Source organism: Lathamus discolor, chromosome 2 (assembly GCF_037157495.1).
Source record: "Lathamus discolor isolate bLatDis1 chromosome 2, bLatDis1.hap1, whole genome shotgun sequence".
Lineage (NCBI taxonomy): Eukaryota > Metazoa > Chordata > Aves > Psittaciformes > Psittacidae > Lathamus > Lathamus discolor.
Window position 1 is genome coordinate 109,650,547 of NC_088885.1, and position 23,772 is coordinate 109,674,318.

The 23,772-nt window shown below is 46.2% G+C and overlaps 1 protein-coding gene across 3 annotated transcripts; it reads right to left on the bottom strand.

Moving 5' to 3' along the window:
- Nucleotides 1-12,233: 12,233 nt before the first annotated feature.
- TGIF1 (TGFB induced factor homeobox 1) lies at nt 12,234-23,560 on the bottom strand. Of its 3 annotated transcripts, XM_065668053.1 has the most exons (4): nt 23,281-23,560; nt 21,522-22,199; nt 14,654-14,880; nt 12,234-13,311 (listed from the first exon to the last, which is right to left on the bottom strand). In XM_065668053.1, the coding sequence occupies exons 2-4, from the start codon at nt 21,535-21,537 to the stop codon at nt 12,745-12,747; spliced, it is 810 nt and encodes a 269-aa protein (XP_065524125.1). In that variant the 5' UTR covers nt 21,538-22,199; nt 23,281-23,560; the 3' UTR covers nt 12,234-12,744. The 3 variants fall into 3 exon arrangements, with proteins under 3 accessions (XP_065524125.1, XP_065524126.1, XP_065524124.1); XM_065668054.1 differs by lacking the exon at nt 21,522-22,199; XM_065668052.1 differs by lacking the exons at nt 21,522-22,199; nt 23,281-23,560 and adding an exon at nt 19,671-19,849.
- Nucleotides 23,561-23,772: the final 212 nt, after the last annotated feature.

Genomic DNA, 23,772 nt, shown 5'->3' on the forward strand with positions numbered 1-23,772 from the left:
TTGCGGCATGTCCCTCACTCACACGGTAAGAGGACATTGTGCTATAGGAGCCAAGTGTTTACTGCTTTACCTTGCACTGATGCCAAGTCAGAAATCCCACCAGAGCAGGGTGAATGAATCTCCTTAAACACCAATAATTACACTGAAACACCAATAATTGCACCCACCTGGGACAGAGGTTTAGCTTTCAACTCATCTGGTCTTTGTTCAATTATCTTTACACCTTAGAGCTCTCTCTTTCAATAGACAACATGAAACTCTGCTCTCACACCTCAGGAGCCAGTGTATTATATTTGCTCTGGGCTTTCAGCATTAAAACTGGGAGCTGAAGCTAGATCCATTTTTTTATTCCTCTCCCAAAAGGTCAAGGAAACATGAAACTGCAAAAGCCTAATTCTTCTCTGTGTCACATTTGTGTAAGCCCAGAGGGGAACATGGCAATGCTATTTTTAATGCTTCTCCCTCCCCACCACAAGCACACCTTTTCAATCCACAGTCCTTGGCACATCTGGTGACAGCTCACACAGCAACACACTTACTCTCACATCACCTCTTCTAAGAAGTGGCTTCTGATTAATATTGGCAGCATCAGAAAGGGTCCCAGCCACTGCAACACGTGTGATAAGCAGGGGGAAGAGTGGGAGGCCATATTGCAACACTTGGCCTCATCGTGGGTTTTGTGGTTTCACTGCTTCGTGGTCACAACCCACTGTACTGGGCACACACATGCAGAGTTATTGTTAGATTGTACATATTGTAAGAAGGGTTTCAGTGTGATTTAACAGTCCTATTAGCGGGACTCTTAAGGCTCCCACTAGAGAATCTGAGCTGGGCTGGGCTGAACACTGTGCAAATATTGATGGTTTGTCTTGCAGTATTTACAGTTCATGAAGGAGCCTGCACCAGAGCTCTCTGCTACGATTTTGCTATTTGTCTTTGGAAATGAATTGTGTGATTTAGAGCATCATAAATGAGCATGTACTTTCTCTTGCCACTACTAGGAGAGCAATTACTTTACAAAGAGAGCTGTGAAGGCAAAGTCCCAGATCTAAAAACTTTATCATCCTCACCAAGAATTAATCTATTTTTCATATAAACCCAAAATCCAGTACTTTTTTTTGCAGCTGTAATAGACTACAATAAAATATAACCTCATGGTTCCCAAACTCTTGCCAGGTAATGATTCAGCATCAGCAGGGAAAGGCATTGTTTTGCTGCTCCTGAACTGGGACATGTTCTCAGGTAAACTTACTTAATGGAAAAGACTGTTCCCAAAGCCACCCCACTGATAAGACAGGGATATGCAGTAGCGGTTGTGGAGAAACCCGCAGTAGGAATCAAGTAAGTTAACATTACACGTGCATATAGTATGAGCAGATGCTATTAGGAATGGCTTCTGGCCTGACACCAAGTGTGCAAGGTTGCTGCAAGCACCTTGCAGAAGGTGCTGGTTTATGGAAAGGAAATGACAGTTTCCACACTGCCTGCTCAGCACCAGCACACAGCTTGGCTGCACCTATTCTTCATGTCAGGATAAAACCTATGCAAGGGAGTCAGAAGCTGCACTGCCCCTCAGAATATGGCTGGGCGCCACCACCATCCAGCATCCATCATAACTCCTTCAGAGTTCAAAGGCAAAGTTGCAAAAGACTTGTCATTTCTCAGGGAGCTCTGAGGATTTATGTACTGTCACCTACCTGCACACTGGGAGGTGTTTACCAGTCTCCTGTGTCAGCTGAGCTCATAGAGCAGTAATGTGATTACAACACTTGTGTGCTCAGAAATGCTTTCTGGTTCCTCGTATCTCCTCACCTGATCTCCAGGACAGCTCACCAGTGTTAGAAAAAAAAAAGCCAACATCAAAACACCATCCAGGTCCAAACCATCTGAGGTGTGGGCCCTGAAGCATCTCTATCGTTCCCCTTTTTCCCTGCCACTGCAGCCTGCCATTCCTTAGAATCATAGAATGGTTTGGGTTGGAAAGAACCTTGAAGATTATTTCGTTCCAACTCCCCACCTTCCTCTAGACCAGGTTGCTCAAAGCCCCGTCCAACTTGGCCTTGAACATTGCCAGGGATGGTATTTGTTCTTCCGACATCCTTACCTCAGCTGAGGTCAGAGGGAAGCTTAGAATCAGGGGTTTCACCCCCAGGCAGGTTATACACGCAAACATGGGAATGCACGTGGAAGGACGGCCTCACACCACCACCACCGCATTGCTTGCCAGAGCACTTCAACAAGAGCCAGAAACTGAAATTTAAGCTCTCGGCCTCTCCTTCTTCCCCTCATGGGGAAGCTCGTACCTTTTTATTGCTGCCCCACAGCCCTACACACAAAGCCTCGGGGCCACCGCCCCGCTTCTGCCCGTGCTGTGCAAACACTGCTGCACCCTTTCTCTGCACAGACTAGTAATAGTGCAGTCCTCATCCTCCGCTCCCAGGAGTGATGGCATGGGCACCGAGCGGCAACTATAGACGGTGTCCCAAGGTCTGGTTAATGTTTCAGCATTTGCCCATCACAGGTTGCACTTTGAGCTGTATACAGCACATTACTGGCAATCCTGGAGTTTGTAGGTTTGATTCAACCGACCAGTTGGGTGCCTTCTCTTTTTTGAGAGATTTCTGACACTAGAAATCACATGTCATGTCAAAGCGCCTGCTCTCCACCCACACTGATGAAAATCCAGAAAGCATTCTGACATCAGTGTAGCCTTGATTTGCACAGATTCTGGAGGTTTCTGCATGTGAGAAAAGGCTGCAACATCACTAGACAGCCTGTGAACAGCCGACAGGACAAAGTTCTTGTTTCCTTTGTAGTGAAAAAGTTCACGGCCGGATTTTGATTATCACAAGGAGTAGTAAAGTACATAGAGCAGAGATCACACACTGGGTAAGACTTATCACCGAGGTGAAAAAAGCAAACAGAAACAGCAAAACAAACTCATGCCCAGCTGAGGCAGCACTGCCCCACATTCTGGTTCGCTCAGCCCTGCACCTGCATGGCACAAATGGCTTACAAAAAATGCCACTATGTGCCCTGGACACAGCACAGCCTCCCCTGGCATGGCATAGCACGGCAGCATGGCTGCCAGGGGAGTCCTGCCAGGGCAGCTGAGCAATGGAGGGCTCATCCTGCCCTTGCGACACCTTTCTTCAACATGCAAATTGACATAAATCAGGTGAAGTACCAAATTCCAGTGTCACGTCACTTGGCTTATATAGCAAAAAAAGAAAAAAAAAAAAAAAAAGAGGAAAAAAGAAAAAATGGAGACAGGATGAAGGGATCAAAGGATCTCTATTCTTATTTTTTAGCAGGATCTGCTACCCTAAGCCAGGGTTAGGATGTAAAGCATAGATCGTCTGAATGAGGCGATGGATACTCTGACACTGCACCCAGCCCGCCACTTTATAAGGGTCTGAGTATTCTTTTACGAGTCTGAGAAAGAGGAAAACCCACATTTTACACAAAATTGAAGTCCTGCCTGATTGCTCCCCAGCTGCGGGCTGCGCCCCCGCTGTGTTGTTGCTGTGTCCTGCCTTGGTTGGGCTCTGGTGCGCTCTTGGCTCCCCTCAAAGTTCCCAAAGAAATCGTTTTGTCTTGTAACACCGGATTCACCCACTCCCATGCAAATATCCCCCACCGGCAAAAGTTACGGGGATTTAGAGGTGAAACACGAACACTGCAGTCACTGCAGCTGTCCGGAGGAAAACACAGCTGAAGGACCAGGTTCTAGACTCTTTGTAAATGCCACCAGCATACACGGCAAAGAGCTCTGACAAACCTCTCCGCTCCAGGCTTGCACAACCGGGCGGTGAGCGGCGAGGGGTAGAAGCCGTGGGAACTGGCAGCAGGGTGACAGAGGAGAGCATCGGGACTGCCAAGCTATTCAGCTGCAATCCAGAAACTGAGTTGCAGCAAGAGCCATCTTCCCTCCCCCCTCCAGTCCTACAGAACATTCCCTCTACTAGAAATTTGCATAAGCCTGTGTCCATTTCCTGCAACCCTTGAGCAACAGATAGAGTTGTGGTTCAACAGTTTACGGGATCAAAGGCAGTTTATGATCCTATCGCTGGTGCAGTTACGTTTTTACACGTGGGCTTAGATAGCATTTCTTAAAGATCAAACTCCGATGCGTCCCAGGGAAGTAAACTCAGGCAAACCACACAGCTGAGCAGTGGGAAGGATTATTCACTTTTGCTTATGCATAATGGAAAGATTTATCGGGGGTTTGTCAAAACTCTTCGCTCTTATCCGGACCCAGCCACGTGCGTCTCCCGGGCTGCCTTGCGGCAGGGGATTTCCCGAGGCAGGCAGCGCGTCCCGCGGGCCGGGAGGCTCAGCGAGCTCTTCCTTCCAGGGCGGACAGCGCCGAGGGCCGGCCTGCAGCTTCCACAGCCGCCGCATGCCATCTCCCCGGTGTCCGTCCAGGCCCCTGGCAGCTGGAGCGGAAGCGGCACGTAATGAGACCCAGGCGGAGGGAGCAGCTCCAGCTCCAGCTCCGCAGTGGTAGCTCCCCGCACGCTCTTGCCAAGGCAGCCCGCAGGCGTTGGGGAGGGCGTCCGGAGCAGCCCGCTTCAGCCCAGACCCTCCAGCAAACGCGGAAGAGGGCTGGGGTAAGACAAGGATTAAAGGCAGCTCTTCAGGGAAGTAGAGGATCTGAAGTCAGACGGCCCCTGAGCACAACAGGCATCAGGGAGCAGCAGGGTCATGCCACCGATGAGTCACTTCTCCAGACAGGAAAAGTCTGGCTAATGTGGGCATGAGCTGGTCCACGCTCCACTCCTTGGCTCCTCCCACCTTGTGGAAGGAAAGCTGAGCGGCTGTATTACTGCATTTGAAAGGAAAGGAAATTGCTCACACTGGAAATACCTGTTGTTTACCGGTGTAAACGGGGGGGGAGGAATGGTGCCACCCCCCAACCTCCATGTGGCTTACTTAAATTCAAATTGCCACATCAGAGGAGGCACAGAGAGCAGTCCTTGCTGTTGGAATGCTCCCCAGCCAGGCTACACGTGCTGCCCACCCTGAAACCACCAGCATCCTTCTGACCCTAGGGACCTGCACTGCTTCCATGGCTCCCACAGTCACACCCGGGTGAAGGTGTTGCATGACTCAGTGGGAACTTCCCCACAGTGAGACCTGTATGCCCTCATTCCCACCGTCTCTTCCTAGGGTCCAAAGAGATGGATGCCGCTCTCTCTTTAAGAAGCTGACTGGGACATTCCCTCTGCTTTGAGTGTTACGGACATAGTAGATGGTGGGAAATGAGACCAGATGTCTCTGGAAGACTCAGAGCACATCTTTTGTTTTACCAGCCAGGCAATGAAGGAGGCTTTCTGCATCTAAGCAGCCTCCAGAAACTTGGGAACAGCTGCCAGGGCAGCTGATATGGTTACAAGTCCCAGCAGGCAAGGAGATGAATTTGGCTGAAGCTGCCTCTAGCAGGAGGGAGGGAGCAGGGGGTCAAGAAGGCCTGGTTTGGTAGAGCAAGGGAAGTGGAAGGACTGGCAGCTTTACAACAGACAGTATGCACTTCGCAGATGTAACTCTGTGCACTAAAAGGAGGTATTTACAGGAGTTTTTTCCATGTATCACCAGCTAAGGAAGACTTTTGAGGAAGCCCTTGGAGAAAGTTGGCAACACATCACTGGAAATACCTTGGCTGAATGCAAGCCAGCAGAATTTAACATGAAGAATGAGTTACAGCAGCAACTGCCTAAGTAGCACTTCATACAATAACCTGAACTAACCTTTTAGTTGAGGTTGGCAGAGGAATGTCTGCTTCATACCTCGCCTAGTGGGACATCCACCTCGGGAAGGCTTGTGGCAGCAGTCAGGACTGTGTGCTGAAGCCAAAAACACCATTAACTCCAACCTAAAAACATTCCGTCTGTTTCTGAAAATGCCCAATGGATTTTAATGCTAATTGCTTCTCTCTTCGGCTTACCCCAGTCACAGCACAGAAAGCAGAAATTACAAGAAAGCAAAGCTATCTACACAGGGAAGATGTGCTTTCTCTCATGAAGAGAAGTTGATTTGTTCTCATGAGAGCAAGATTTGCTGTTGTGGTTGGGATAGCAGGGTAGCAAGGATCGGATAACTTACAAAGCAGTACGAAACTAGTCAAAATAACTTCTAACCTAGTTAAATGAAATATGCATGATATTATGTAAGCACTCTCAAGTCAAACAGGGAGAGAGATGAGAGGGAGAGTTCAAACAAGGATTGAGACTAGAAGTACAAAAGAAAACAACGTAAGACATTTGACACAAGGTCGGGCAATCAGAACATTGCAGGCTAGAAAAGGAAGTGAAATTACAGGCTCTGGCAAAACAGCTGAACACTTACTCAGGAAAATTACAAAACTATTGTGATCCTTACCATCAGTTATGTGTTTGCTATCCAGAACAATTTCCAAGACAGGCTACACAAATTCATAAAAGCAAGCTGAAGGACATCACATTCTTCCCAAAATTGGTCAAGAGATTTTGTGGGGTTTGTTAACATAAATACTAGGGGCCATATAAGGACACCATACCAGGTGTCCTTACGAGGAGATCATAGAAACATAGAATGGTTGGTTAGAAGGGACCTTAAAGCTCATCCAGTTCCAATACCCCTGCCACTGGCTGGGACACCTTTCACTAGACCAAATTGCTCAAAGCCCTGTCCAGCCTGCCCCTGAACACTGCCAGGGATGGGGCCACTATTTTATGTATAGTGTCCTGGTAAAATCTATATGCTGGTGGCAAATTATGATCAAGATTGTCTTCTGAATCAACAGCTTCTAAAGGAGACGTCAAAAGGCCAAAAGCCCCCAGCCAAGCCCTAAAATCTGTTCACCAATTAACAGAAAACAATTTTGCTCCCACAAAAGAGCTAGGACACTAGAGGCAAAGTTGAGATAGGAAAGAATACTTGTTTCATGCTGAAAATGGGACACATCAGTTAAAGAATCCAAATGGTTTATCCCTAATGTAAGCCACTCTGGCCCTAAGTGTTTGTTTGTAGGGGAAAAAGCAGCAACATGCTTTAAAGTGTATGACACATTATTTCCCACAGAGCTATTAGACTGTAGGAACTTCAGAGGCAGGACCAAACATTTTTGATTCCTTATTGAATGCTATACTGGTAAAATTACAGGCCTTGCAGTTCGGAATTACTTCTTTACTACTGATAAAAATGAATATTCTCAAAAAAAACCAACAACAACAGAGCCCTGCCAACCTGTGAAACATCACTGATGGAGGAGCTCCAGGAACACTTGCCAGGGTAGTATTTCCCCAGCAGTGGTGCAGAGAGGGAAAGACTCAGAGAAGCCATGCAAATGTAGATACCTCCTGCAAAACCACAGCACTGAGACTGACCTGCTCTCGCTGGAGTCAGGTCAGTCCTATTCATCATCAGCTGAATGATGTGATGAAAGGCTCACTACAGAAACCATGTGCAGGATTTATATATGCCCAGACAAGGGTTCTTTACCCTGAGAGGGTCACGTTGTTACACACCTACAGACAGGGCTCATTGGCCAGGGCAGAGACTGGCTCAGCTGCAATTAGAGAAAGAGGCCACAGCCCTGGTCTGTGGCTGCAGAGAAGCTGTCCAAGAATAAACAGGGTTAGATAGTTGTCAGCTGCACTCATTCAACACACAAGCTGCCACCAGTCCCCCAGGCTATGTCACTAATTCAAAGCACTGCTACCTGTGTACATGTTTACAGGTTTATTACTCATTGATGTAAGCACCTGAAAGATCAACGCTTTGTTTGTCAGTAGAAACATATTAAATTTGGCAGGAACCCTGTTCTGCAGTAGAACGGGGATTAGCTTGGAGGCAGATGTGACTTATTCATGTCTGCATCAGCTTCAGGAACCATGATTCATATTACACAGCGAGGCAGCACTGCAGTGCTATAAAGGGCTGTGAGGTTTATCTGTTGTTCGAAGCTACCCTGGTCTGCTAGCAAGACTTGTGATACTTGCCAGTTTCAGTCCCAGACCTGATGCCTCAGAGCCGAAGGTGCTAGAAAGCTTCAGAAGGAAAAGGGAGGTTTTTTTAAGGCAGGTAAAGCCAGTTTCAGTGAAAAAGGTGAGCAAAATGGCTAAATGCCCTGGCTTTGAGCTGTAAACAGAAATGAATGCAAAATTTAGAGGTAGAAAATGGTCTGAGTTTTGCCTTTGTAGTATAGCTAGTATCACTTTGTGTTATTTTCTGTGTGTACAGAAATCCAGGCACTCACTTTTATGATATGGACCAGAACAGACACTGAACTGCATACAGCACACGTGGATGCAATTATTATGTCTGGAACAGCAGCAGCTTTAAGTGACGTTTTGCTACAGAGAGTAGCTAATCTAATCTCTTTTCCTTCAGTCTTAACACTGGAACTCATGGCAGAAGAGCACGCTGAACCAGCGAAACAGGATAGAGATGTAACAACTCCAGCAATTGGTGAACAAGAGACTTAAAACAAGTAATGTCCTGAAAAGTGAACAGGAGCTATATTCATGCTAGTAATCCCTATTTGGCAGGAGCCAGGAGGGAAGCTGACAACTGCAAAATGTCAAAAAGAAAAAAAAAAAGGAGAAAGAAAACCCAGATGAGCTTTAAGAGAACTATGAAGCACTCCAAGAATATGTTCTAAGCGTTAACAAGAAAACTGCATGGGCGCTGTGAGAAAAATGGCAAATGAAAACGGCCTTTGACAGGCAGCACACAGTTAACTGCAAATGGCCCATATAGTGCAGGTATACATGTGGCACTTAGCAGGGTCGTGGTGCACCTGGGCTTTCAGCCACACAGCACCTTCTTCTGGCTGGGCTTCTCTCCTCTCCAAGGGGAATACCGTGGGCACTCCCCACCACCACCCACACTCTCCCTGGTTTCTGCTCACTTTCTCCTGCTGCCCCTTTTCCAGTGAGGTTATTGCCTGCATTCCTACCCAGGTAGTAGCATCCCTCTGGCCACAAAACCAGCATTGCCTGAGAGCGTGCAGGACTGTACTGCCTTCCTCCTGAAAAGAGTTATCCCAGCTTTGAGTTATCCCAGCTTCGTGCTCTGTGGGTGTCCCTTCCCTCCCCCATAGTACATGAGGCCAGCTGTTACAGCTTCAATGGTTTTATAGACGTGTATACTGACCTCTTGGCAGAAGCTGGGAGACATGTGGGATACCACAGCCAACCCCCCCAAATAGGCAGAGAGACTCCCTGACCCCCCCCCCCCCCCCCCGTGCACACAGGCAGTGATGCTAGTCCCAAGATTCCCTCCCTATTGTAATTATTTTTGCTCTGTGCAGAGATTTATCACATGCAGCTGCCACAACTTGTTTACAAGACACAAAAGCCATGAAAACAAGGTTGATGAAGTCTGCATGCGAGCTGTTTTCCCTGGCATAGATTTGTCATACCTCTTCGTTCACTTACGCCCTGGCTGGCCACGTGGTCTTCAGTAACGCACGGCAATGCCTTCCCTTCATTTTCAGAGTCAGCCTGAGTGTGTTTTCAGTCAGAGGTTAGGTTTTGACACAGCTGCCTTTCAATTAGGTTTATCGTTGCTGCAGGAACAGAAAAACTGCCCATTTTGTCTCATTCTTTCTTTCTACTGCCTTTCTTTTTTTCTCTATGCCATGGTAAACCAAGTTTCCAGAAAGAAACTTTTCCTTTGTCCTGCCAGGGATGAGTGACCAGCCCATGAAGCCTTTGGCTTGTTAATAGGACTCCTGCTCAATTCTGGGTACTAGCTCCACCTCATGCCCTACATCTACCTACCTTTGATAATTTTATCTGGAACTTCAAGTTGCTGCTCTGAAAGAGCCAGGTTCAGGCAAACTTCAATAACCTGCACTGAAACTATCACTGCTACATTACAGGAAAGCAGAAACTCCGCTTTGATATTACGTTAGTAGGTACTCAATATGAGTAATTGTCTTCCTCCAAGTTAAATAACACCTCAGGGTGAGGAAAAGCTTTTACAGTGTGTCAGGTGCTACTCAGCCAAAGGGGTTTGGCTTGTGACTACAGCTGAACTTCTAGGTGTAACCTTGACACAAATAATAATTAAAATAAAAAGACCTCAAGCAAAACTGGTCACAAGTGAAGTCCCCAGGGTAAGTCAGTCAGCAAAATGGAAATGCAGTGCTCATCACACAGCCAGGACTTTGGTGGTGTTACACTAATGCCACTTTGTATGGCTTACTGGTAAATGAAAACAGCCCAGAGACCACAGGCTTTTACTTTCAATGACAACTGTTAACCTGAATAGCAACAGCTTTCTTAGTCATCCTATTTTCATTTTCAGTACTGCAGCTGCTCTGGTGGAATTACAGAAACGGTCAGCTCAGCCAGCAGAGCTCAAGTTTGGGGTTTTAAACTTGCTGACATTTTTTGAGGGCAGAGTAATGAAGATCTCTGAGCACACTCGTTAGTGATCCAAGTCCCCCGCTTTTTCTCTGTCACAGCACATGAGCAGCCTGCTTTGGAAAAAAAAAAGGGGGGGGATGGGAGGGGAGGAGAAGAAAGTCAAAGCACTTAAATCAAAGAATGCATTTATTTGTATGAGGTTGTTTTTCCTTGTCAGCGCTTGAGGCATGGGTGTAAGGAGCATTGCCATAAGGTTCCTTCCTGCATGTGGACAAGGAAGCATCTTCCAAATCTTCACCACCAAAGACGTCACTCTTCTTCGGGTGCCTAGCACGCTTTGAGAACAACCATCCATGCCACAAAGGATGTCTATTGAGCAACTTTTCCCTCAACTTCATGATTTTCACCAAAGTGTACTTCCATTTTATTATAAAATTAGCCATTAAAAAACGAACAAACCACCACCACCAAAAAACTAAAAAACCCATACGTAGGCATCCCAGGAAAAATAGACTAGACATACAAAGTACAGTGTGTCCAGAGACAAGACACAAGGCTCTTTCTGGATTCACATGCTATCTTTGAAGACAAAGTATACACCCACCTCTGGCTATGTTAAAAAATTGTTTTTTCAAGCTTTACTTCAATACAAAGTACATATATAAAGAAAAATCTATATTCATTGTCATGGTTTAAGCCCAGCTGGCAACTCAGAACCACACAGCTGGTACTGAACCAGCTGAACCCAGGACAATTCATACAGCAGATTAGGATGACTGTGTTACTGAAGCTGACACAGATAATGAGTAAACCAGTGTTTACTATTTGCCTTCATTTTTTCAAATATAAACATTTATTTGAAACTTCCAAGGTTAAAGAAAGGCAGAAGTTCAGTAGAATTCCAGAGTACTCCAGAGAACACATAATCTTTCCAGACATTACAAAAAGATAAAAAGGCCGCAGCAAAACAAAATGCGTATGCATTGCAGCCTTCTACTCGTAATGATATCCTTACACTCGTCAGCTCTCCTGCTCCACAAAGCCCTCTCCCAGCCTCCCAGACAACTGGCTTGTTTTTAAGGATTAGCCGGAACTGATTTTTTCCCCTTGAGGTCTCTTATTTCACTGTTGTTGGAAGGATAAGGGTAGGTGACTGACATTCAAGTAAGTTGAGATGGGATCTGCAAGTCTTCACATTACTTAGTAATAATATTGATAGCCAAGTCTTTTTCTGAAGGGTAACTTTAGCCAAAATACATCCCAAAACAACAGGAATCTCTTCAAAATCTTTGTCAGCCACTCGTTTAAGTATCTCACCAAGACCTGACTCCCAAAACTCAGATTTCAACTCAATACAGTCTCTTCTATTTCAGTCTACTAGAATTAGAGTCAAAACCTTGTTGTTGCTAGTCCAAGGCAAGTGGGAGCCCTTGCCCTGCCCCCTAAAAATCTGTCACTAGCGGTGTCAAGGAGCTGTGTCACAAAGATGCTTGCTCCAAACCCCTTTTGGCCTTCCCATTTAATCTTCAGGAGAACTTCCCCATGTGCTGTCACATCTCCCAACCCTAAAGTATTTCTAGGAACCAAAACATTAAAACTTAAGAGAGGCCTAAGGTATCTCCCTTGGAATTTCATGAGCTATGCCTACACAGTTTCCTTTGGCCCCTTTAAAAAAAATTCAACACAGTAGAACGCACTCAGGTACTTCTGGCCCACTTTCCTGCATTCCTTTAAATACCTGGTTAACAATAACTGCTAGTGCAGCTCTCTAAACCAAAGTCAGTGTGAGCTCAAAAATACTTCTCACTTCCATTTAAGAGTACAGCTGTGTTTTCTGCAAAGCTCATATTCAACAAAATACTCTGTAGGCATCCATTTGTAAAGAAAATATTTTATTACATTATGGGAAAAAAGCATAATCATCCAAAGTTCGTATTGTTAAAAAAATTGAAAATTTATTTTAAACAGCATGTCGGTATATTCTGTTCCACGTGGGAATGATAAGAAGACTCTATATCATTACTAGATATTGCACAGTCTGAAAGAAAAAAACAAATCACATGATCTTGGGAACTATCTCACATTATGAAAAACCTATGAAGAAAACATTAAAAACAAAACAAAAAAAAAAAAAACACAGAACCAACACACAATCCTTTCTTTCTACAGTAGCTTTAAGTTTATAATTCTTGGAATGACCATATTCCACTGAAAACCATCTCAGTGACAGGAAGCTTCATTTCAGCAATCCCTTGTGCAAATAAGATTAATAAAAAAAAATAATAATAATGCTGTGAAGTCTTTTGATATCATGTGGGTGGCAATAACCACACAGCTGTTAGATCCCTGCCTGGAAAAACAAAATGGGAAGGAGAACAGAGGGGATTTAAGCCATAAGTTTTGCCTGCAACTCCATCTCTGCAGCCCTTTTGAGTGCAACATCCACCAGTAGCTGAAATCCGCTAAAATCCTGGTTAAGGTCTGGTGGGGTTGGAGGAGGAGTGTTAAAGAGCCCACTTTGTGCATTCGCACCAGGTCCCAGTTTAGATGCGTCCTCATGGTAGGAGAGGGAGTTGTCTGTGAAGCCGTTGGTGGGGGGCTGCTGCAGGTCCGTGGTCTGGCCTACATCAGCTGGCTGGCAAAAGTGGAAAGGGGCATCTTTCAATGCAGTCACAGTCGTGTGGCAAATCACCGACGGCCGAGCCAGGACTGATCCTGGGGAAGCTGGCTTGGAAGAGGACAGAGTCTTGCCAAGCGGAGCTGCGGAGGGAAGGAAGGCAGTCTCCTCCAGCAGGGGAATGTAGTTCTTTGTGCTGATAGAAGACTCTACCAGGCCACCCTCGGGGAGCTTGGTCCCTCGCCGTGAGATAGTGAACTGATTTGGGTCTTTGCCATCCTTCCTCAGCATGTCAGGTAAAAGCCTGCGGCGTGCATTGATAAACCAGTTGCAGACCTGGGAATATAATGACATCTTAATTTCTATCTTCATTCATTTCCAACTATGTGCCATTAGAATAGTTGGATTAGATTAATGAATCCCTCCAAGCAGTTTCCTTAACTTCAGAACAAAAGAGAGGCCTACTGACAAGTTCTGACATGCCTGGCAAAAGCTCTTCCCTTGTCCCGGCTCTACTGCCGGCTCCCCCACTCCTGTTACAGAAAGCCTGGGGACATCTGGAGACTTCTAGCCTGAACCAAAGGGTTTAGCTTTTAACTCTGCACACACATTAACCTATTGGCTATTGTTCCCTATGCTTAGGTTAATTAACAACAGGAAAACCTTTTCTCTCTGAAGAGAGTCTCTCCTCCCACAAACAGTTACTGATTTTCCTTGTTCAACTGACTGTGTCGACAGACATAACATGAATTACCTCATTTAAGTTTGTCCTTGTTTAAATATCAAACCAGTTTCCTGGGCAATACAGGATAGTTTATAGTTTAACGTCTTTTTTTCTGTTTACTACATAAAGGAAATTTTCTTTATGATGTTACACTGAGAAAATCCTACTTTATAGCCAATTACAAAATTTGTACCAAAGAATTAATCTGGAAAAATAAAGCCCAGAACTCAGCAGGAGCATATTTGTATTTAGCACCTTGCAAAACCAAACCAGGGTCAACACAAGTTTTCATGCACCACTTTCCCAAGAAGTGGGAAGCAGCAACTGTCAACAGCTATTCCACCAAAGATGATCACAGAAGGCAAGAATGATGCATCCAAGGGACCCTGCAGCTGTTAGTGGTATCCCAGGATGAGAATCCAAACTAACCACACAAAAGCCTCATCATACCTATACTAATACACTCGAGTAGCTCTATTCCATACAGGTTGCTCCACTAATGTTAATGGAAGCCATCAGACATGTAATAATGTATGTACATGTTCTGCAGAAACAAGCCTCAGGTTGCAGTTTCAGTAGTAAGGAGTTCTAGGTTAAGTGGCGAATATATCACCATAAAACCTCTGTTGACAAGTAAATAACCACCTTCTCACAATAGATTACCTTTATACACTTTGTGTCTTTTGGGGCCCAATTCTGCACAAGTTAGCATGCATACTCAAATTCATGACTGTCTGTTCTCCCAGAGAAGTAATTTTATCCCCAGGAAACAAAAGATCATCATAACACACAACTGATTTGTGTTTCTCCTTAGAATTGCCATCAGAATGAGAGTGAGTAACGATAAGAAAGAAAACCTCACATGCAGTGTAAACATTTGCAATAGTGACTAGACCACAGGTAAATTAAGAAGAAAACAACCCCTTTTGAAGCCAGTACTACTATTTTTAATACCTGTAGTGTGGAAAGGTGTGTTTGCCGGGACAACAGGGCTTTTTCTTGCTCTGAAGGATAAGCATTGTATCGGTGCTCATACAGCCAGTCCCGAAGAATCTGCACAGATTCCTTGGGCAGGTTGCCACGTCTTCTCCGTTTGCCTGAGCCAGCAGATGAGGAAAGATCCAATGGGACATCCATAGTGTCATCATCCTCCGTTTCACTGCCTGATATTGCAACTACACCTACAATTACAAGGCAAGAACAATCAGCCGTCTACATCTGTAAACTACTCAGCTCCAGCATTCTATGGTTCACACATTTTTATTACATTAACTGTCTTTACTATGAATCATGGTATGTATAGCCTCCTATATAGGATTTGTCCTGTAGCGTTAACTTGACAAGCTGTAGCTTTTCTGTCAGTTGAACAAAAAGTAGCACCAATGCTCTGTTCCTAAAGGAATTCTTCTCTTCAAACCCTCATTTTCTTGTTCCCCTAGCAACCTTTTATCTGCTGCATGTTATCAGATAGCTTCTATCTAATACCAACATTGTCCAAATTTGCTTGCTATGGTATGCATCCAACACTCTTCTTAAAGGGTAACTATCCAGTTGCTGGGCAAAAGGTCAATAAGCAACAACCTGAAACACCCAACTCAAGCAATGGGTTATTTAAATTCTTCTTAACATGCTGATGCTTCACTCCTGGGAGAGACAGCTTTAAGATTTTGTAAATTTATAGCTCATTCAAAATATACTAATAAAAACTAATGGCACAAGAAAAGAATAAAGGGGGAAATTGTGCCTGCCCCTACCAGAGTGAATTTTTCAGTTAGGAAGGAAACAAAAAGTGTAGGCAAAGAAAAGAATCAGTTGCTTAAGAGTCCATCAGTTTACTGGGAGATTAACCTAATTAATATTTGGGTGGGTTGGTTTGTTTCTTTTAAATGTACCATTTTGCATCCTGATTATTTTTTCAACTTCACAGTTTTCATGTGACATTTTAATTTGTGGAAATGTGTGTTCTGTGCTACACTTACTACAAAGGCTCCAGATTTACAAGACTGCATACCTTTTTCCTTCAACACAAAGCAAAGAACAGATTTCAGAATTCGATTATCCCTTTATATATACACCACACAACTAGTAACATGAAGCTATGGTATGTAAATAAAATTAGGACAAACAAAAGTACAGCTAGGAAGACTACAGTTCTACTTCTTTGGTAGGATATACAAATAGTACTGCACAATACAAAGAAAACCACACTTTAAATACTCACCAGGTTAAGCTTACCAGAAATGTTAGTAATCTGACAAACAGTATGTCAACCCAAATAAGATACCACCCATTTTCAAACAGTAGAATACTAACTTCAATTGAAATTATACTTGTTTTCAGAAGCCCTTTCTAGAAACTATGTAAGGAAAACAAGCCCTTAGTCTGTGTTTTGAACTTAGATTGGGGGTGGGGGTGGGGGTAGAGGAAACTTGCTCATTCATAACATCAAAACTAAATACCTTAACAGTAAAAGCAAGTTAAATGTCAAAAGTAATTGTTTTATGTCGGCAACCCACCCATAATTCAAAAATTCTGTTTAAGGAAACAAAGTCAGCTCTAAAATAAAAGAAACATGCCCATCAAAATATGAAACTATATAAAGCTATAGTTATATCCATAAGCAAAGAAACAGAAGGAATTAATGTCATTTAAGGAAAAAAAAACAAACCAAACAAACAAAACCCACAACCAAACAACCCCCACAAAAAAAAACCAAACTCAAAAACCAAACCAAAACACAAAGGTGTGAGTGTGCAAGCTTTACTTAATACTTGGGGGATGGGGAGTGGAGCAGAGGAGGACCCTCCCCCACACATCTAAATTTTAGCCAAAGCTGACATGGTGACTTATTCTTTCCTTCCCCTATTTATGAATAGTGCCAACATCCTTAAATGCAGTTTAAGTTGTCCAAATTTCAATGCACATTTTTCATAGGCAAGCATTCCCAGCAGGATCATCAATCTGCAATTTGTCTGGCATAGTTACTTCAGTAACTTACTTAGTATTGTTTTCGTTCTCCCAACTGCTGATTTATGTAACCGACAAACACCAAACTGACATACCAAATTTTTCCAGTGATGATTAGCTACATAAATTATCCAGTCACGGAACAGGAACAATAGGACAATATTTAAGTAGCCAACACAAGATAAACTCTGAATTATGTAAACAGGTTTTTAACTCATGTAGAAAGTATGTCAAGTTTACTTTAAAATGATTCTGAGCAAACCACTTTGCATTTGTCATAGCTTCACAGAAAGCGTTGTCATGCTTGCAACCTAACCTGAGAACATGCCTTGCACAATGGGCTCCTGGAGCCATGCGAACCACTTCTTGGAACAAAGATCCTGCACAGACAACAAGATGGCTCTGCAAAGCAGCTCATCCCTTTTAAATTGAACTTTAAAACTAGCTAAAACTAGCCTACACTGTTCAGACAATGTTTTCAAGTGCAGTGTGCTTGTTCATCAGAAACTGTATGTGTTGCTGCACTTCAGTGGGTTGGGTTTTTTGTTTGTTTTTAAGTATAATAGGCAGCAAGTCAGGACTTTGGAAAACAGGGAGAGGCCAACAGCAAGGGCTGGAAATAATAAGGAAGAGAAGCCAAAGAAGCTTCTCCTATGAGAAAGTTGGGTGTCTAAAGCTTTGAGATCCATGTTTAAGCAGCATAACAAAAAAAAACCTCCAGGCACACACCACCCTGTCTGGAGTAACCTCTCCAAGATCTAGCCCACAGCTGAAAGACTCCACAGACATCTGTCTGATTTGAGAAAACTGACCTGACAGGCACAACTTCAAGAACTGTTGCTCTTTTTCACTCAAAAGTGGCAAAATACTTTGTGAATGCCTGCAGCGTAAAAATGTTTTTCTATTTTGCAAACAAGATCTTTTGCTAAAGTAAAAGTTGCCGTCTAACTGTAACCTACCTAGCAAGAAATGAGTCAACAGCAGAGCCTGCCCTTTGGCCTGCTCAGTTAGTGTGTTATATTAATTGACACAGTAAGTTAGTGACACAAAGCAGGTTTTGGCTAAGCAGGAAACTCAGTGTAGTACAACTTCTCCTCATTTAAATGAGCTCATTTAAATAGATCATCAGCCCTCTGAACTTGCGGGAGATCTCTCTGGCGCGGTACAGAATAAGCAGCAACAGGAAGTCATGACTAGAAATCTCACACTATCTCAGCTGATATTTTTTTTACTGGAGCAGGAGCCACGTTGTTGCTGTCAAGGCTCCGTTTTCATTAAAGCATTTCTGCTAATCACAACCCAGCTTTGTTTTTCTGTCTTGTTAGTAATCAGGCTATTTGCTGCTGGTTTCCTGTTTTAACAGGGACCAACTGAAAAGGCTTCTGGCCAGGCTCCACGACTGGACCATTGGCTTACTGTTACTTACACCCAGAATAAAGGCTTGTGGACACAACGTGTAGCCCCAGCTGACCTACTAATTTATTTTGTCTTAATAGCAGGCTAGCACCAGGTTATTTTTGATTAAATGCATTCTGGGGGAAACAAACAGAAAAACTGCTTTTACAGGACTAAATTAAGCACCACAAGTTAATTTGCAGAGGTCTGAGAAACAATACAAAATCCCAGTTCTCCATTCCTGCTCACTCACATGAGTAGTCCATGCTGTTAATGACCCAAGAACTACATGATCAGCATCCCTTCTTTATAAATTACTTTATCCTCCTGGCTTCCCAGCTGAAGTCATATACATGATTGAATGTGCTGCTGCATTGTATCACAGCCCAAAGCCTTTACAGGTCCTCCTGTAATCAGCTCAGGGAAGATTACACCTAGGATCTCGAGTCTAGGCTCAACACTCAACCGTTAACAACTTAAAACAACTCGAGTAGAAGTAGCACACAGTGATGACTAAAGCTGATTTCAAAATAATCTACTGCTGCTTAAGATGACATGCTGAAATACTTTGAGGGGGAGGACAAAGTATTTGGAGAGGCTGAGACATATGAAATAGAAGTTAAGCAAATGAAAAAAAGTTTAGGCAGAGTATCAGGAAAAAAACCCTAACAATTATCCCACTGTGTTGAGGAAGAGCTTCACAGAGGAAGTGGCAGAATCCAATTGTTATTCAAAACAGGACAAAGTATACCACAATGAACAATCTCTGCCCTCCAAAGAGTGGATGCACAAAAATCACCTATGGAAAACCTCCCGCCCCCTTAGGGTTCTCTGAATTTCTTAAGCACAGATAAACAAAACCAGTTCCCATCTAAGGCCCCAGTCCTGTTGTAACCAAGTTCAGTAAGATTCCTCACATGTATAAACTTGAGCACATGCCTGTGTCTTTGCGAGACTGTATTCTAAATCAGCTAATTAACAAGTATGATTGCTATCACGTTATTATTTGTAAATGAAACTATCCACAGAAGAGTCCTCAGGGTTTTAATACACAGCCTGTTAGCAAAAAAAAAAAAAAAAAAAAGAAGCCCCACAACAAAAACACCCCCCAAACAGTAACAAAATCCAACACACAAACAAAAAACCTAACTAAAATTTAATGTGAATTTAGAATCCAACAACAAAAATAAATTAGCTTAGAATTACTCGTAAGTAACCAAGACCTACAAAACTACAAGGATGCAAAAGGGAATTTCCGCAGTATTAAAAAAAAAAAAAAAAAAAAAGCCAAGCAACTTTTTCCTCTTAACGAGTTTCAAAATTGAGGAACCAGCTTATTTGTCGTCCTCTGCATTTCACAGCTTATGCTCTATCACTTCTAAAACGGACAGATTTGGCTGAGTACTAATTTTTTCCTTCCCCCCCCCGTCCTCCCCCTTGAAATGAGACTTTTATAGGAGTGTAAGCTCTAACAAAGTCACTCTTTGAAACTTCTTGAATGTGCCTCAAATGCCAGGAGGTCACAAATAACTACAAGCCCAACCTTTAATAAAACAAAGGCACCCTAGCCCTAACATCTTTTAAAAAGTTTTGGTCTTTGTCTCCTCACCTTTTAATTTCTGCCACGCAAACCCCAGGCCCATGGCCCCTCTCAAAAGTTCTCCCTCCTGCCTGTCACCTTTCATTGTTTCCATTGTTTCAGCCCAGGACTTGCAATCCTCAAAGCAGATCTCTCCCCCTCTCACATACAGATACACACACAAAGCCCTCCATATGCATACCTAGAAACTACGTCAGCGTTTTTCGCACGCATTTATTTCGGCGGGGGGAGGGGGGCTGGTAAGAACAACAGTTGAAAGTGCGGAGAGTTTGGTATTTCACCAACCAGCAGCTGCCCTCGGGGAGAGAAGTCTGAACAATGGAAGCAACAGCAGACAGGAAACCAGCTCACCACTGCTGTGCAAATAGGGAGCATAGGAATGTCCTAAAAATAACTGGGCTAAATTAATTCAGTGAAACCAAGAAAAAAATTAGTAAAATCCCAACCAAACCCCCCTGCTAGCAATAGGGTTAACAATCTCAGCCTGCCTCGGGCGTGTGGAGTGCTCCGGAGCTCCTGCGGTTCGTGTCTCCAGGCACAGCAGCCCCACGCTACAATCCCGGACAGGCGCCCGGCTCCTGTCCTGCGGGAGCTCCGCTCGCACCAGTACCACCCGCTCCTTTAAACTTCGTCTTTGTGGCTTAATTCCCTTTGTGTACTCGCCTCTCAGCTGAATGGCGCTTCCAAAACTTCTTAAGAGGGTCTACGAACTATACTAGTACACCGTGTTTTCACCAGCCCTATGATTTCACGAACTGCATATGCATTAATTGCTCTAAGGATACTAACAATGAGCGAGACTACTCTACTATAGAGCCGCAGGAATGCGTAGTAGGGGAAAAACAGAACAACTCTGGAGTACTGAACATGCGCACTGCTTCCCCTAACCCTCCACTTCGGGTAATTTAATGGTCTCCGAATACAAAACACCCTTCGTCCCACACAACCGGCTGGCAAATGGCAACTGAAGAGACACTCCGTTGCTACAAACTTCTTTCCAGCCAGAGCAGATGTGTTAAACCTGAAAGCACGTTCCGCGCCTTTGTGGCCAAGCTCTAATTTAAAGACACTTAAAGCACCACAAGCGTAATGAGCAACAATCCTCTTAACTGTAAAGTTTGCCTGATTGAAAATTAACACAAAGAAAACTTAAAAAGCCTTGGCTTTGTGAGGAAAAAACAAGTCTTTCTGCTTTTAACCCTACTTGTGCCGAAACTTCTGTACTTTTTTGTTTCTCTTTTCTCCATTTAAAGGAATGAAAAGGCAGTAACTTCGAGGAAAACACCGCAGCCGAGGGGGTGGATGGGGTCTGGTACCCTCAGGCCGAGCCCCCCCACCGGCCCCCATACCCACGCTGCCGCGAACAAAGAGCTGCCGGGCACCGACAGGTCCCGGTGCTAGGAGTTGCGGACGGCACCGCTTCCCTCACACCAAGTTGGGAAAAACGACCCGCACCTTCGTTCCCCCCTTGCCGGACGGCAGGCTCGGAGCAGAAAAGCGACAGAAAGCGTTTTAATGGAGAGAAGGGGACCGGCGAAGGGAGCGAAAACAAAACTTCGCGTAGGCAAAAGGCGGGCGGCTGAACATGTTTTTGACAGGGAGCCAGCGGCGCGGAGAGGCGGCCGCCTCCAAACAACAGCCCCGCATGTTTTGTCTGGGAGCGAAGCATCCACTGCCATCTTCCACGGGAGCTCTGCCAGGGGCAGGGGGTACCACTGAGGGGAAAACGGGCGAGAGAGAAAATAGGCTCCGTCCAGCTTGGCAACAGTCCCTCCACCCCCTTCACCTCCATCCCCCGAAACCCGTCCCCGCAAGAGACCCTGCTGCCTCCGGCTTTCGAGCACGCCGCACCACCGCTACCTTTTTTACTTTTCATCTTGATCACGAGGACCGCCGGGCACTCCGCACACCGACCCAAGTTTCTCTCCCTTTGCCGGACGCCGCTCCTCCTTTAAACTCGGCACGGACGAGGAGAAAGACGACGACGAAGAAAGAAGAAGAAACACCGCAGCGTAGCCAGGCGCCCAGTCCGGGGCCGCGCTGCTGTCACCAGGAGCCTCAGGGCTCTGCCTCCCCGGGGGGTTTCTGATGCGGCCGCTGCCGGGGTGGGCTTTCCTCCCCCCGTCCCTTTGTTCCCTTCTGCTGGCTATTGGCCCCGGCTTGTTAAAGTGAGGAAAGGCACGGGAGGAAAAGGTACACAGCGCCCGCCCTCCCCCTCCCTCCCCACAGCGAGTACGGGAGAGTAACCGAGCGCTGCACTGGCACTCGCTGTTGCCTCCTCCTCCTTTCTCCTCCCCTCCCGGGCTGCTGTGGCTCTGTCAGACGGCAGGGGAGGGACGGGCCGGGGCGGGGGGGGAACGTACCCGCTTGCTCATGCACACACAAGAGCGCTCCGTGCCTCCCGCTCCCTCGCCTTTCTTCCAGGCAGACGTTTGATCATTAAACTGGAAGGAGAAAGGGGCGGGGGAGGGAGATTTTGACAGCTGCCCTTGACTAGCCTCCTCCTGTTGCTGCCGGACGAACCACCCACTCCTTCGCCTGAATAGAGAGAAGAAAGAGGACGGTACCGCAGGAGAAGGAGCTTTCCAACGACCAGCGGGCCCCACCAGCTCCCCTACCCGGTGCCCCCTGAGGGGCCTGGCGGCGGGTGCTTCGCACCCCCCCTCCCGCAATCCCCCGATGGCACTGAAGGAGCCGCATCCTTCTGACGGTCGCCTGCCCCTCCCGCGGGGAAGGCGAGCCCCGTTTCTGGGGTTATTTATACATCAGTTCGTAAAGCTTGTTTTTCTTCCCCTCAAGCTCCCAGTACGGTGGATGTTGCTGTGACACACGCTCGTAGCTGTGAAAGCGAACATCCTCCCATCCTGACTCGTCCCTGAGGGCCGAGCAAGCGTTGCAGCAACAGTTTATTTTCCTCCGGGATGGGAAACGCGGGGCCGGCGAGTCGCTCCCCACCGCCCCCCGGCCCAGCAAAGGGGAGATATGGGGGGGGGGTACCCTTCGGCGCCGGCTCGGACTTCAAAGTGCCGAGCTTTGGGCTGACGTGACACGGGAAGGTTTCGGCGTGGAAAGCAAAGCAAAACAAACCGCCGTGCCCCACAAACGCGTTTGTATCGCTCCCACACCGCCACGTGCTGGGCCGTTGGCGGGCGAGGAGGAGCTCGGGGCGGCGGGGGGGAGAAAGCAAGCAAACGCTTCAAACGGCTGATGAAATAATGAATCCCTACGGCAGTGCAGAGCTCCCTCCTTCGTTCCTTCCCCCGCCCTCCCGCTCTGGCGGCGCGGGTATCCACACAAACGCGCATTCACAGCCGAAGGGGAAGCAACAGCATTTTAACAGCCCCCTCCCCCTCCGGTACCTTGTAACTATTTTTACGTGCCGCAATTACCGCGACCTTGCTGGAGATAAAACAGCTGTTACAGCCTGAAGGGGGAACGTGGGGGGGCTGGCGCGTCACGCCAGTTGACAAGGCCCCGGTGTGGGGCCGCCGCTTGCCGTGCCGGGCACACTGACTCACGGCGCGGCGCTCCACTGGCCGCCCGCCGGCGGCAGCGCGAGCTGGGCCGTTACGGGCCGGCCAACCGCCCTCCGCGGGATGAGGCAGCGGCGCGCACTCACTCGCTCGCTCGCCCTGCTCAGGGTCCACCTTCCCGCCGCGTTGCCGGCTTCGCTCCTTCGGTTATGTCCGGTTGGGTTCGTGCCCATGCAGCTGCGAGGGACAGGCTGGCTGAGGGGCGGGTGTTTTTAACGTGACGAGAAGCGAGCCATGTCTCTGAGGGACCGGTGACTCAGGGGTGGGGGGGGTGTGCGCGCACGCCGCCGTGTTTCGCTGGGGGTTTCTTCCCCGGCTTGTTGTTGTTTAAAGCCGGGTGCCCAGCTGCGAGGGCTGACTCTTCCAGCGGGGAGGTTGGGCGTTCAGGCACGGGCACGGCAAAAGAAAAAGTAATTACGGGAAGTTGACAAAAAGCACGTGAAAGGGTTGAAGAGATTTCCCTTTCTCCACGCCGCCCCAGCTGCCTCACGCCTGCTCGTTGTCCTAGGGACTGCTGGCAGACCGGGAAGCGAGCTCCCTCCCCACCCCCGCCTTTTTTTTTCCTGTTTGTTTGGTTT